General features: G+C 34.3%; 1 protein-coding gene across 7 annotated transcripts in view; it reads right to left on the bottom strand.

Annotated features, from left to right (window-relative positions):
* Positions 1 to 16,846, bottom strand: part of PDS5B (PDS5 cohesin associated factor B) — a 194,870-nt gene that overhangs the window by 94,712 nt on the left and 83,312 nt on the right. For all 7 annotated transcript variants that reach the window (XM_088021798.1, XM_028105892.2, XM_028105915.2 and 4 more), the window contains exons 8-10: positions 15,043 to 15,183; positions 9,733 to 9,848; positions 6,824 to 6,918 (exon numbers count right to left, since the gene is read on the bottom strand). In XM_088021798.1, coding sequence (XP_087877924.1) covers positions 6,824 to 6,918; positions 9,733 to 9,848; positions 15,043 to 15,183 — 352 coding nt within the window. The remainder of the gene's footprint in view (positions 1 to 6,823; positions 6,919 to 9,732; positions 9,849 to 15,042; positions 15,184 to 16,846) is intronic.

The raw sequence follows: 16,846 nt of genomic DNA, 5'->3' as shown, positions 1-16,846 counted from the left end.
AGAAGCAAGGAAAAACTCAAATAAACAACCTAACCTTACAGCTAAGAGTTAGAAAAACAAACAAAGCCCAAACCCAGGAAAAGGAAGGAATAATAACGATTAGATTAGAAACAAATGATATAGAAACTTAAAAAACAATAGAACAGAACAATGAAACCAAGAGTTGGTTCTTTGAAATGATCAACAAAATTAATAAATCTCTAGCCATCCAAAAAAAAAAAGAGGACCCAAATAAATAAAATCATTAATGAAAGACGAGAAATAACAACCAACACCACGGAAATACAATTATAACAGAATATTATGGAAACCCATATGCCAACAAACTGGACAACTTAGAAGAAATGGTTATATGGAAACATGTAACCTACTAAAACTGAAGCATGGAGAAATAGAAAATTTGAACAGACCGATTACCTGCAATGAAATTGAATCTGTAATCAAAAAAAAAAAAAAACTCCCAAAAAAAAAAGCCCAGGACCAGACAGCTTCATAGGCAAATTCTACCAAAGATTTAAAGAAGAGTTAATACCTATTCTTCTCAAACTACCCCCAAAAAAATAGAAGAGGAAGGAAAACTTCCAAATTCATTCTATGAGGCCAGTATCATCCTGATACCGAAACCAGATAAAGAAACCACACAAAAAAAGAATACTACAGGTCAGTATAAATGCATAGATGCATAAATCCTCAACAAAATATTAGCAAACCGAATCCAACAATATATTTAAAAAATCATACATCACGATGAAGTAGGATTTATTCCTGGGATGCGAGGATGTAAGGGCAGTTCAATATTCACAAAACAATTAACGTGATACATCACATCAGTAAAAGAAAGGATAAAAATCAAATGATCAAGGGCACATGGGTAGCTCAGTTAAGCGTCTGCCTTCGGCTCAGGTCATAATCTCAGGGTCCTGGGATCAACCCTGCGTTTGGGCTCCCTGCTCAGCAGGGAGTCTGCTTCTCCCTCTCCCTCTGACGCTCCTCTCTGTTCATACTCTCTCTCTCTCACAAATAAATAAAATCTTTTTTAAAAATCATATGATCAGAAGCAGGAAAAGCATTTGACAAAGTACAAGATCCATTCATGATAAAAATCCTCTGCAAAGTAGGTCTAGAGGGAACATACCTCAACATGATAAAGGCCTTATATGAAAAACCCACAGCCAACATCATACTCAGTGGTGAAAATCAGAGCTTTTCCCCTAAGGTCAGGAACAAGACAAGGATGTACTTTTCCACTGCTTTTATTCAAAACAGTACTGAGACGTCCTAGCCACAGCAATCAGACAACATAAATAAAAGGCATCCAAATGGATAAGGAAGAAGTAAAACTTTCACTATCTGCGGATGACATACTATACATACAAAACCCTAAAGATTCCACCAAAAAACCACCAGTACTGATAAATGAACTCAGTAAAGTCAAAGGATACAAAATCACTGTACAGAAATCTGTTGCATTCTTATACGCTAATAATGAAGCAGCAGAAAGTGAAATTAAGAAAACAATCCCATTTAAAATTGCACCAAAAACAATAAAATATCTAGGAATAAACGTAACCAAAGAAGTAAAAACCTGTACTCTAGAAACTATAAAAACACTGATGAAATCAATTCAAGATGACACAAAGAAACAGATATTACATGCTCATGGGATGGAAGAACAAATACTGTTAAAATGTCTATACCATCTAAAGCCATCTACAGATTTAGTACAATTCCTATCAAAATACCAGCATTTTTCACAAAACTACAACAAACAACCCTAAAATTTGCATGGAATTACAAAAGACCTCAACTAGCCAAAGGAATCTTGAAAAAGAAAAACAAAACCGGAGGTATCACAATTCCAGACTTCAAGTTATATTACAAAATGGTAGAATTAAAACAGTATGGTACTGGCATAAAAATAAACACATAGATCAATGGAACAGAATAGAAAACCCAGAAATAAACCCACACTTACATGATCAATTAATCTTCGACAAAGGAGAAATGAATATCCAATGGAAAAAAGACAGTCTCGCCAACAAATGGAGTTGGGAAAACTGGACAGCTACATTGCAAAAGAATGAAACTAGACCACTTTCTTTCACCATACACAAAAAATAAACTCAAAATGGATTAAAGACCTAAATGTGAGACCTGAAATAAAAATCCTTGAAGAGAGCACAGGCAGTAATTTCTCTGACATTGACCATAACAACATTTTTCTAGATATGTCTCCTGAGGTAACGGAAACAAAAGCAAAAATAAACTATTGGGACTACATCAAAATTAAAAGCTTCTGCACAGCAAAGAAAACAACCAACAAAACTAAAAGACAATCTACAGAAGAGGAGAAGATAGTGGTAAATGACATATCTGATAAAGGGTTAGTACCCAAAATACATAAAGAACTGATACAACTCAACACAAAAAAAACCCCAAATAATCCAATATTTAAATAATGGACAGGAGACATGAACAGACATTTTTCCAAAGACAAATAGATGGCCAAAAGACACATGAAAAGATGCTTAAATCACTCATCATTAGGGAAACTCAAGTCAAAACTACAATGAGGCATCATCTCACACCTGTCAGAATGGCTAAAATCAGTAACACAAGAAACAACAGGTGTTGGTGAGGATGTGGAGAAAGGGAAACCCTCTTGCACTGTTAGTGGGAATGCAAACTGGTGCAGCCACTCCGGAAAACAGTATGGAATTTCCTCAAAAAGTTAAAAATAGAACCACTCTTCAAGCCAGTAATTGCACTACTGGGTACTCACCCAAAGAATACAAAAACACTAATTCAAAGGGATACATGCACCCCTATTTATTGCAACATTATTTACATACAATAGCCAAGCTGAGGGAAAAGCCCAAGTGTCCATCCATAGATGGATGAAGAAGTGGTGATATATATATCACACACACACTCACTCCACTGTATTCCAGAATACATACAGTGGAATATTATTCAGCCATAAAAAGGAATGAAATCTTGCCATTTGCAACAACATGGATAAAGCTAGAAAATATAATGCTAAGTGAAATCAGTCAGAGAAAGACAAATACCATATGATCTCACTCATATGTGGGATTTAAGAAAACAGATGAGCAAAGGAAAAAAATAAGAGAGAGAGAGAGAAAGACAAACCAAGAAACAGACTCAACTGTAGAGAACAAACTGATGGTTACCTGAGGGAAGATGGGTGGAGGGATAGGTGAAATAAGTGATGGGAATTAAAGAAAAAAAAATTAAAATGTGCCCAGAGGCTGAAAAGTAGTTGTATGTCATATAACATAACAACATAAATGTTTCATAAAAAAATAAAACTACATACTATCTTTTGGTAAACATCCAAACATTCCAAACAATGGTTTAAGGACTTAAAAAGTTACTGGTGAAATTATTCACATCTAAAATGTATTTTAGATAGCTATAAAAAAAATCAAAACATCTATTATTTAGCTAACAACAAACTTTGCATTAAAGTTCTGACTTGGGAAAATTACTTAAGTTTTCTTTGTACTTTAAAAAAGATCCAGACTATATATTGACTACTACAAATCAAGAAAAGCCAATTGTTAAAAGATGGATTTAAAATTTAAACAGACACTTCATAAAAGAAAGTATCAATACACACATAAAAGATACTCAATTTCATTAGTCATCAGGAGAATGCAAATTAAAACCACAACAAAACAGCAAGACCTATGAGAATGATGATAATCAAGACTTAGGATTCAAAATGACAAGAACACTGAAGAACTGGAACTTTCAAACATTTCTAGTGCAAGTGGAAAACAGTACAGCTAATATGGAGAACTTAGTCATTTCTTATAAAATTAAACATGTATTTCCCCTATGACTAGCAATTTCACTCTTAAGTAGTTACAAAGAGAAATAAAAGCATAAATCCATAGAAACACTTGTAACAATACTCAGAGTAATCTTAATAGCCCCAAATCAAAAATAACCCAGAAACTCACCAAGCAAAAAAGTGGATAAACAAATTATCATGAATACCATTCAATAATAAAAAAGAATAAAGTAATAATACAGGAGTCCCAAAGACACCAGCAACTAGACTTTTAAACTCCTGATAGGATACTCTTCAGTAGAGAATCTGAAGAGAAGTATTTAAACTAAAGGTTTGCTAACAAACAACCCACCCTGATCACCCTAAATCGAAGTTCAGAGTCAGCAATCCCATCCAAATATTCAGGGCTTTCTAAACAGCTCTTTTTTAGTCCTCCACTCTTAATTATAAGCATAGAGCTACCGAATGACAAGCATTTGAGGAAAGCCTGTAACAGGGAAAATACAGACAAAAGCATGTGGGAAAAATAAGTTAACTAAAACAACATTTTGTAGGAAAAAAAAAATTCTCCAAAATACTACCATTAATTTTTTCAGAGAACAGTGCATCAATAACACAAGAATAGAATGTTACAGTAAAAGGAACATCCAGGGAAAAGAGGAGGAGGAAGAGAAAGGAGAAACACACACACACACACACACACACACACACACACACACACACACACACACACAAAAACAGAATGAAAGGAAAGAGAGGAGGGAGACGAAAGAGGGAGGAAAACAGATCTTCTGAAGATCAATGCTATAAAGTAGAAGCTCAAAGACCAAGCAGTCCAAATTCAGATATGAGTGGGCAGGTAGTGGGTTCCAGGCAGTATATCACCCCCAAAAATGATGAAAGTGAGAAATACCTGCTGTTTAAACCTAACTGGTAGAAATTCAATGAAACCTGAAAGCACTACTATGACAAACTATTGTTAAAAATATTATGAAAGAATACACTTTATCATTTTATCAAAAGAAACTCAAAAGTAGGAAGATTTAAGAAGGAACTGTAAACAAAGACCATTAAAAAATCATTTAAAAATGTACTACAAGTTGGTAAAGTTTTAAAAAGAGTAAATAACTAATAACAAACAATAATGTAAATGATGGGAAGAGAACATGCAGAGTTAAAGCTTTCAAGGTTCTTTGATTGCTCAGAAAGAAGCTAGAGAATTCTGATTAACTTTCGACTTCATTAATCAATTATGCAGTAAAAGCACAAAAGCGAATGTTAACTTCCAAGCCCACAGGGGAAAAAAGGAAAAATGAAAACAAAGAAAATTAATCAATTAAGCAGAAAAGAGGAAAACAGAAAGAAAAAAAAAGAAAAGAAAAGCAAGAAGCATGGAAATAAAAAACATAAGACAGTACGAAAGTTTAACTCCATCAAATTCAAATGATACCATTTCAATAAAATTTTCAAAGCATATAACAATACTATATATCACTTATGGACAAATATACATGTGACATAGATAGAAAAACAAACAGGATGCAGACCAAATTTAGTAGAGTGGCTACCCTCTGTGGAAACAGGAAGAATAGTTTATGAGAGGCATTTCAACTACATCTGCAATTTATTTTCTTTTTTTTAAATCTCTTAAGCAAATACAGCAAAATGCTAACATTTCTGAAGAAGACATAGTGGCTACTATAGTCATCTGTATTTTCTGAACAATTTCCTAATTTAAAAAAATTAACGGCACTTGGGTGGCTCAGTTGGTTAAACCTCTGCCTTCAGCTCAGGTCATGATCCTGGGGTCCTGGGATTAAGCCCTACCCATGGGGCTCCCTGCTCAGTGGGGAGCCTGCTTCTCCCTCCCCTTCTATCCCTCCCCCTTACTCGTGCTCTCTTGCTTGCTCTTTCTCAAATAAATAAAATCTTTTTAAGATTTTATTTATTTATTTGTCAGAGAAAGAGAGAGCGCAAGCACAAGCAGTGGCAGGCAGAGGGAGAAGCAGGCTCCCCGCTGAGCAAGGAGCCCGATGTGGGACTCCATTCCAGGACCCTGGCTGGGATCATGACCTGAGCCAAAGGCAGACATTTAACTGACTGAGCCACCCAGACATCCCTAAAGAGATAAAATCTTTAATTAAAAAAAGAAGAAAATAAAAAAAATTAATAGAGGAGCAATATTCAAATACATGATATCCTTATTAGTACAAAAATGCAAATTTCTGAAATGCCTTGTAATTACAGATTTCAGGAAAGTTACCTCCATTTAGCATAGTTTACAAATTAATGACGCTTACCTAAGTTCTCAAAACATTAAAAGAGAAAAGAACATCAAAGTCAGGTTCAAATCCAAATACCTGAAATATCTTTAGAATTGTTCTTAAACTAAAAAACTCATTGTTTCTGGTAAACTGACTTTTTTTTTTTTGGAATTTTTTTAAATTTTTTATTGTTATGTTAATCACCATACATCATTAGTTTTTGATGTAGTGTTCCATGATTCATTGTTTGTGCATAACACCCAGTGCTCCACGCAGAATGTGCCCTCTTTAATACCCATCACCAGGCTAACCCATCCCCCCAACCCCTTCCCCTCCCCTCTAGAACCCTCAGTTTGTTTTTCAGAGTCCATTGACTCTCATGGTTCGTCTCCCCCTCCGATTTCCCCCCGTTCATTCTTCCCCTCCTGCTATCTTCTTTTTTTTTTCTTAACATATATTGCATTATTTGTTTCAGAGGTACAGATCTGTGATTCAACAGTCTGGCACAATTCACAGCGCTCAACTGGTAAACTGACTTTTAATAGGTGTTTCTAGACTAACAGGTATAAGGAGTAAAAATTCTAGCTTCAGAGTGTACTTTCCAGGATGATGAATTGAAAGAAGATGACTCTACCAATCATAGTAACCAAAAAACGGGATTTTTTTCCCCATATACATAAAACTGAATTTTTTCATCAAAGAACATCTAGGCATATTTGCTATTATGGGTATATAATACCTGTTAAGTCCTTTGCTAAATCAGGATGGTTCATGAGACAATGACTAGCAAACTTCACACATTCCAGGCGGATTGGTACATGGATGTCATTAAACCTGATAAAATATAAAGGCATAGAATGATCTTTAAAATAAGAGAAACAATTATGTGTTTAATCTATACTCAATTTATATTTATTTCTCTAATTAAAAGAAAAAAACAAGTTATGTAGAATAATTCAAAGCAAAGCTAGACTATTTCAACAAAGTTTTGATAAGCTTTATATTTATGAATGCTTTGGAATGTCTATATTAAACTAAGACGTCTGTGAGAACTATGTACTTTTAAGGAGCATGTATAAACAATACACATTTGGCTGAAGCACAAAAATTAGAATAAGATTTTTCCTATAAATATTATTCTTTTAAATATGTATGTTTTTATAAGCTTATGTGTGTGCATAGGTCAAAGACACATTACATAAAACCCAAACTGTGTCTGAAAAGAAATACTTTCTTCAAAGTATTCTTTCTTAAATGTAGGGCATTCACAAAAGTGTGGCAGATCTTGCACTAAACCCCGTATTATTTTACATGACTCGAAAACTGAGCCCAAATTAACTCCTATCCAGGTAACCATCACATTTCTACTAATACCAAAGCCAATTTTTACATGAAGCAGTAAATATCTTAGTATATATCTCTAAAATATTAAAACTCTTTGAAAGATATGTTATTTAAGTAACTTTTAATTTTGTATTTCTCCTCCATCTTTTTTCTCCTTATAATTTATTTGATGAAGCAATTGTTCTGTGTTTGTATATGTAGTGTTTTTCCACAGTTTAGATTTTGCTAATCTGTATTATCCTGGTTTCAGTTAATAGGCTCCCCTTCTCTCCTAAATCTTACAAATTGTTAGATCTAGATACTTCATCATATCCAGATTCACTGTTTTAGCAAGACTATTTCATAGATGGAATCCTGTTCCTCCATCATAAAGCCCATGATGCCTAGCTGTCTCTAAACCACTGATGTTGAAAGCCTATATACATTAGTTTATCCTGGACCACAAAAGAGCAATTTTTAAAAAATCTTGTTAAGTAACAACAAAAACATCAAAGTAATGTGAGAATTTTCCATTCAACATTTTCATATATCTTATTCTGTGATATCAAAAGGTTTCCAAATCTTCTATCACCCAATACCATAACAAATTTAGTATTATAAAGGAGAAAAAAAAAATCTTCAAAATGAGCGCCAAATTATTCATAAAACCTTATTATAAGAAAAAAATGCTCTATGAAGTATACTCAAAAAAAAGTTATGACATTTAGCCTATGGTCTCATATAAAGTTTCCAGAGTGTTTTGAATCTAAGTACTCCATCCCTAGGTACTTTACCATTTTTCAACTAAACATGTACCATTTAACCATTATAAATAAATATAGTAAGGCCTCTTTAAAAAATACTCTAGCTCCTTAAAAGTGATAATAATCTGTGAGTTTCAGTTTTAGGTCATTGATTTTAAAAGGAAAGGAAAAATTACAATGTAATGGAAATGTGACAAATTTTAACCTATAAAATAAAGTCTGGGTAATCCAAGTCCTGATTTAAAGATATAGTTAATGTCTATAAGTAAAAACTGTATTTTTGTTTTACCACATTAAGTGGACTTTAAATTGAGTAGTACAATTTAATCATATAACCTATTCTGCTCTACTGCCCAAGAACTTTCCATTGTATTTAAAGGAAAAAAGTCTAGAAATCAAACTCAAAATGACAACGGTCTAAAATTTATTCATTTAAAGCACGTTGTCAAATATTATTGAGCTACATAAGAGATAAGAAATCAGATTAAGAATTCAGCACTTAGCAAGCATTTATAAAATTTTATACTTCATTTAATAAATTAGAAAAATAAGGCCAAAAGAGAATAAATTTATTATAATCATTGACAGTTCTAGTATTAAGATGGAAAGAAAACTGGTTATAACACGCAAATATTTCAATACAAAAAGAAGAGTAAGTTTTTAAATCCTATGTATTTGTCACTTAATTGCATTATTTGTTATGAGAAAAATTTAAACAGAGGAAAAATATTCTCCTTTATCTTCTGGGTCAAAGTAGGTTTCAGCCAGGACACTTTAAGTGGTTTTAATGTATTCAAGGTCAGGGATACCTTTAGAAACATAATGAAATGAACCCTTCTCATAGAAAAAAAGAAATATATAAACACACTCAAAATTTTGCAACAAATTTCAGGTTTGTGGACATTAAAAGCATATATGGAACCCAGGTTATCACTTCCTTTAAAAGAGAAATGTACAAAGGAGGTTCACACATAACATTTATTTATTCAGTCTGTGGATACCCTTGTCCTTACAATATCTCACAATGATTTATTTTCAGTTGGAATGAATCACTGCTATGTAATAACACATTTTAATTTCATGATTATAATACTTTTTGAGATAGCTTTTTAAGCATATCATCTTTCAAAAATTACTAAGAGCAAAATAAGATGAAAAGAGAAAGGGAAATTGTAAATATGGCCAATCAGTACTAACACTCAAAAATTTCAAAATATAAAATCTTCGGGCGCCTGGGTGGCTCAGTTGGTTGGGCGACTGCCTTCAGCTCAGGTCATGATCCTGGAGTCCCGGGATCGAGTCCCACATCGGGCTCCCTGCTCAGTGGGGAGTCTGCTTCTCCCTCTGACCCTCCCCTCTCTCATGTGCGCGCTCTCTCTCTCTCTCTCTCTCATTCTCTCCCTCAAATAAATAAATAAAATTAAAAAAAAAAATCCCTTTCAAAATATAAAACCTTCATTTTTATAATTTCAGGAAAATATTAAACATGGATGGCATTTTTAAATAATATAAATAGACAGAAACATATATTACTTTTAAAAAGGACACCAAAATCATATACCTGCCCAGGTAACACTGCCAAAGTGGTTTGTTTTGAGACGCTAATTCTGAATCCTTCGCACCAAACATTTTTGCCAGTAGTTTAACAACTTGTAGGCGTTCCTCATTATCATTGCTCTAAAACAAAACACAAAGAGCTTTAAAACCATCAGGTAGATATTGTCATTATAATTTTCCCATGATTTTCCTCATCACCCAATTCCACAGAAAAACTTTCATGAACTCCAGATGGAAAAGTATACATAAAAATGCTCAATATACTTTGCAAAAAATAAATAATTAATCATCTTGTTAAAGCATACTTCCTACATGAAAATACATCCCAAAGTTTGATTAAATGTTAGAGGCCCCTCTTAAATTTGAGGCTTATTTCCATTCACAGTCAAATTCAAAAACTAACTGCATATCAAAGCTATGCAAACCTCTGAAAAACTGTGGTTTTTAAAAACAGACACGAAGAGGCCAGGCCTACAGTAAACAGAAAATTCTGTATCATTCTACTGGTTAAGCTCTTTGTAGAAATAAATATGTGAAGTCTCCCAAAAGGAGAATCAGTTCACCTACACATACCAGATTCAAAATGGAGTTCAACAATACGATGAAGCCTTGCACGTGCAAACACTAATTTCTGCTTTATTTACTCTATTATGGGTAGCATGGAGATAAGAACTCAATTTTTTTATTTTTTATTGTTATGTTAATCACCATACATTACATCATTAGTTTTTCATGTAGTGTTCCATGATTCATTGTTTGTGTATAACACCCAGTGCTCCGTGCAGAACATGCCCCCCTTAATACCCATCACCAGGCTAACCCATCCTCCCACCCCCCTCCCCTCTAGAACCCTCAGTTTTTTTTTCAGAGTCCATCATCTCTCATGGTTTGTCTCCTCCTCTGATTTCCCCCCCTTCAATCTTGCCCTCCTGCTATCTTTTTTTTTTTTAACATATAATGTATTATTTGTTTCAGAGGTACAGATCTGTGATTCAACAGTCTTGCACAGTTCACAGCGCTCACCACAGCACGTACCCTACCCAATGTCTATCACCCAGCCACCCCATCCCTCCCACCCCCCACCACTCCAGCAACCCTCAGCAAAAGAAACAGTCAACAAAACCAAAAGACAACCAACAGAATGGGAGAAGATATTATCAGATAAAGGGCTAGTATCCAAAATCTATAAAGAACTTCTTAAACTCAACACCCAAAAAACAAATGATCCAATCAAGAAATGGGCAGAAGACATGAACAGACATTTTTCCAAAGAAGACATCCAAATGGCCAACAGACACATGAAAAAGTGCTCAACATCACTCAGCATCAGGGAAATCCAAATCAAAAACTCAATGAGATACCACCTCACACCAGTCAGAACGGCTGAAATTAACAAGTCAGGAAAAGAACTCAATTTTATTATTGATTTTGGTACCTCCAACAAATGACACAATGGTTAAATGATTGAGCCAGCCACAATATTACACCTGAACATAAAATGTGACCATATCAAAAAACACTGATACTCAAAGTGCTACGAAGACACTGTACACCTTTTTTTTTAAACCAATGCCTCAGCCTAGCATTAAGAGCTCCCATAATATGACCTAACTCATCTCTTATTTCTCTCATTATTCCTCTAAATAAGTACTTTCAACCCCAGGCGCACATCAGAATAACCTCTAAATGTGGTGTGTGTACACACACACACACACACACACACACACACAATCAGAATAACCTCTAAATGTGGTGTGTGTACACACACACACACACAGGAATATTACCCAGTCATCAAGAAGAATGAAATATTGACAAATGCAATGATGTGAATGGAGCCAGAGTGTATTTTGCTAAGTGAAATAAGTCAGTCAGAGGAAGACAAATACCATATGGTTTCACTCACATCTGGAATTTAGGAAATAAAACAGATGAACATACTGGAAGGAGAAAAAAAAGAGAGAGAGAGGGAAGCAAACCATAAGAGACTCTTAATGACAGAACAAACTGAGGGTTAATGGAGGAAGATGGGTGGGGGATGGGCTAGATGGGGGATGGGTATTAAGGAGGGCACTTATTATGAGCACTGGGCATTGTATCTAAATAATGAATCACTAAATTCTCCTGAAACCAATATTACACTATATGTTACCTAGAATTTAAATAAAAATTTGGAGGAAAAGAATAAAAATAATAGTAAAACAGGTTTGTTTCCTATGATTAAGAGTCTCTTGTGGTGTGTCTCCCTCTCTGGTTTCATCTGGTTTTATTTTTTTCCTCTCTTCTCCTATGATCCTCTGTTTTGTTTCTTAAATTCCACAAATCAGTTAGTTCATATGACACTTTTTTTCCTCTGACTTATTTCACTTAGCATAATACCCTCTTAGTTCTATCCACGTCATTGTAAACGGCAAGATTTCTTTTTTTTGATGGCTGAGTAGTATTCCACTGTGTGTATATACCACATCATCTTTATCCATTCATCTTCTGATGGACATCTGGGCTCTTTCCATAGTTTGGCTACTGTAGACACTGCTGCTACAAACATTGGGGTGCAGGTGCCCCTTTGGATCACTACATTTGTATCCTTGGGGTAAGTACCCAGTAGGGCAATTGCTGGGTTGTAGGGTAGCCCTATTTTCAACTTTTTGAGGAACCTCCATATTGTTTTCCAGAGTGGCTGCACCAGCTTACATTCCCATCAACAGGGTAGGAGGGCTCCCCTTTCTCCGCATCCTCGCCAACATCTGTTGTTTCTGGACTTGTTAATTTTAGCCATTCTGACTGGTGTGAGGTGGTATCTCACTGAGGTTTTGATTTGTATTTCCCCGATGCCAAGTGATGTTGAGCACTTTTTCATGTGTCTGTTGGCCATTTGGATGTGTTCTTTGGAGAAATGTCTTTTGCCCATTTCTTGATTGGATTATTTGTTCTTTGGGTGCTGAGTTTGGTAAGTTCTTTACAGATTTTGGGTACTAGCCCTTTATCTGATATGTCATTTGCAAGTATCTTCTCCCAAAAGAGGAAAAAATAAAACAAGATGAAACCAGAGAGGGAGACAAACTATAAAAGACTTTTAATCATAGGAAACAAACTGAGGGTTGTTGGAGGGGAGGGAGCTGGAGGGATGGGGTAACAGGGTGATGGACATTAAGGAGAGCATGTGATGTAATGAGCACTGGGTATTATACAAGACTGATGAATCACTGACCTCCACCTCTGAAACCAATAATACATTATATGTTAATTAACTGAATTTAAATTAAAAAAAAACTCTGTCCATAACTATTCATAATAGCACTATTCATAATACATAGCAGCAAAGGGTGGAAACAACATAAATGTCCATCAACTGATAAAATATGGTAAATCCATACAATGAAATATGATTTAGCAATAAAAAAGAATGAATAACTGACACAAACTGCAACATGGAAGAACCATGAAAACTTTATGCTAAGTTAAAGATTGCAGTCACAAAAGACTACATACGCTATGGTACCATTTATAGAAATGCCTAGAATAGGTAATCTATAGGGATAGAAAGTAAATTAGTGATTGTCTTGAGCTGGGGTCCTGGCGGAATGGAAGGTCACCACTAAAGGGTATAAGATTTCTTCTGGGGGATGATAAAAATGTTCTAAAATTAATTGTCATGACAGTTGCATGACTCTGTGAATATGTTAAAAAATAATGAACTGTATACTTTAATTGGGTGATTTTTATGGTATGTGAATATCTGAATAAAGCTATTACAAAAAGAAAAATAAATAATAAAACAATCTAAAAAAATGACCTCTAAACTCTAAAAAAAAAAAAAAAACAAACACAAAAACTGAACGCCTGTACTCTACTGCCAAAAATTCTGACCAAAACAACTCCTCTGGTTTAATGCCCGGACATCTGTTTGTTTTACTAAGGCTCCACAGGTGAAGATTCTAATGTGCAGTCAGGGATGATTTCAACTTACTTTATGCCACTATCCAACTATAAAATTCTTTGTGTTCCACAAATTCACCCAGCAACTTCCTACCTCTATATGTTTCTATATCTGTTTCCTTTGTTTCAATTGTATGTTCTTTATCTTTTAGCATACTTACAATATCTGGCTTATTAAATCTGAATTTTTTTCCTCTTCTATGCTAGATGTTACACTTGCTTAAAACAGGGATGATAATTCCTTACTTTTATATTTCTTACAGTATTCACTATTTTTATTAAAGAAAATCAGACCGGAGCGCCTGGGTGGCTCAGTCGGTTAAGCGTCTGCCTTTGGCTCAGGTCATGATCTCAGGGTCCTGGAATGGAGCCCCACGCATCAGGCTCCTTGCTCAGGGGGGAGCCTGCTTCTCCCTCTCCCTCTGCCTGCTGCTCTGCCTACTTGTGCTCTCTAACTCTCTGTCAAATAAATTCTTTAAAAAACAAACAAAAAAAAGAAAATCAGACCAATAAAAAAATTGAAAAGTATGAATGCCTTCTGCCTCATCAAAATTGCTAACTACATGGGAAAATATGGGTCAGGCAGGCCAGTGAATCAAGTGGTTCACTTGAGAAATACACCAAAAATACACCCCAGAATAAAATGAGAATAATCACTTGCTAGTTTTGTGCGGTATTCACACTACAAATACGGATTGTTTATTTTCTTGTTTTGAAAGAGACAGATAAAACTTTTACAAACAAGAAATATAACATGGAAATCATTTAAGAATTTCTCTGGGTGTTACATCAGGTTTCATCTAAGATGATTAATTATAACCAGCTTTTTTTAATCTTCCTGTAATAATTTGAAAGAGCAAAGACTATTCCCCAAATCTACAAATGAAACTCAATTTTATGGCATAATTTAATGGCAGGGCAATAGGAACATGCCACCAAAAGATTCCAGAGAACTATGTGAAAAGTAACGGAGCTTTCAACATAGGTGTAAGATAATATGCACATAGGGAAAATACTTCACAACATGTGGGTAACAGACCCTAAACCATTTTTATGGCCTAATCAAGGTCTTGGGAACCACTATAAACTGTGCCTTGAAAAGAAGCTAGACCTCAAAAGTTAGTCACAATCTAGAATTTATCTGGAAATTATCTGAAGGAAAATACCATCATTAAAAAGTGGCTACTAAATGCTAGGCACCATGCCAGGCATTGCAGATAAACAAAGAGGTAAGGTACACACATGTAAATAAGTAACAGTAATACACCACTTCATCTGTAGCATTCAGCTAAAACTACCATAAGAATTAAAGAGCAACGAATAATGCTCTTTGCTAATCCAGTTGACAGAACCATAATATTTTTAAAATATTTACCTTTAGTTTAAATTCAAGCTGGGGTAAAACTGAGAGCAGCAAATGACTATCAATATTATAGAGCTCCAAAATTAAGTCAAAGACATGCTCTGACAAATCGCTGATAGATGTTTTCCCAAGCATCAGAACCTGATTAAAAAACTTTTGAGAAAGAAAATTTATCATTAATAGAAATGCCATAGATAAAATGAATTTTCTAAAATCTTAATTATCATTAAATTAATCATTATTCTACACAAAGTCAAACTAGGGTTATTAAAACATTTTTAACAGTAAGTGGAAAACAACTACAGGCTAGTTTACCTTGCGCATGAAATTCACCTCATATACAATAAAAGATAATTTGTACTAACTTATCAATTAGCTTATCAATCAACACTATGTCAAATGCACTTTTTTTCCCATTATGGTACTTTATTTTATCCTGTAACATGGTTATATTTGTGTACATGTCTTAATTTCCCTACTATATAAATTTCTTAAAGTCAAGGGATCACATCTTGTTCACCTTAGCACATATGGGAGACAACAGCATTAAAGACAAAATCTTGCACCTTTCATAGAGGGGGCTGATTCCATTTTTAATATATGTAATTTTACATTTATAATGTAAAACAACCTCTTTCTAATCCTTTCCTTTTTGTCTTCTTTTATATTCTGATAAACAGTGTGTACATATGTACAAAGTTTACAGCACTAATTAAAATCCAATTAAAAGCATACACACACGCACACACACAGAAAATCCAAATTTGAACAATTTTGTTTCTATAAGGAACCAGCTATAACTAGTTTCCACATTCAGACTGTTTACCATATTACTACTAAAACTGGTAAAGATACATGGCATAATGGTCCAATTCCTTTCTATTTAAAGTCTTCCAAATTCATAAAAAGTTAACCCAAAGCATATGCCACATATTCTCAACAGTATCTTCTGCCTCCTTGAAGAAGTAGTTTAAGAATTTTTTACACCGCATAAGCCCTGATCTCTCCTCAGTAACACTTAATACAACCTGGCTTACTATATGGAAAGTACAAAGTCAAATATTTCACATTTCTATGTCTTTTCTGCTTGCTTTAAGTCTTAGATTATTCTTAAATGAAGTTTCTTATGTCTATGAACCTGTACAAACTACCTAGCCATGAAGGGGCAAAAAGAACAAATTCTATTTTACTATTCTTTCTTCACCTCTTTGTTGTCCTTGTTTATCAATGTCATAGGAAAAGAATTTAATGACATCAAAGGCTAAATTCTCATTCAGACTCAAAATAAAATGACTTTGTTTCCATTCATAAATTTTCTGTTTAAAAATAGTAAATCTAACCTTTCCTTAACAAGACCACAATAATCCTTTCCAATCTCATCACCTTGTCACATGATGTAATTGTCCTCTTTATCAGTCTAGAGAAACCACATTTGAAAATTTAAAAAAAAATGCTGTAGTCTATTAAGTGTACCATACTATCATGTCTTTAAAAAAAAACATACACATACAGTAATTAAAAAATACTTTATTGTTGGGGCACCTACGTGGCTCAGTTCAGTGTCCTAACTCCTGATTTTGTCTCAGGTCATGAGATCGAGCCCCACATTGTGGAGCCTGCTTAAGATGCGCTCTCTGCTCCTCCCCACCTGCTTGCTCACACACATGCACACTCTCTTTCTCTCAAAAAAAAAAAGTTCCGATGAAAAATAAAATTACCAAGAAGTGATTCATTCAGAAAATTTTTTGATATGTCACTAAATACTTTTTGTTTCTGATAGTCTGACCTTTTCAAAAAATACATATACTTTTTAGTT

This window comes from Eumetopias jubatus, unplaced genomic scaffold (genome assembly GCF_037043125.1).
Source record: "Eumetopias jubatus isolate StellerSeaLion01/CBP00866 unplaced genomic scaffold, mEumJub1_p1.0 scaffold_3, whole genome shotgun sequence".
Lineage (NCBI taxonomy): Eukaryota > Metazoa > Chordata > Mammalia > Carnivora > Otariidae > Eumetopias > Eumetopias jubatus.
The sequence above is the reverse complement of the archived record's forward strand: the minus strand, read 5'-3'. Positions and strand labels throughout refer to the sequence as shown.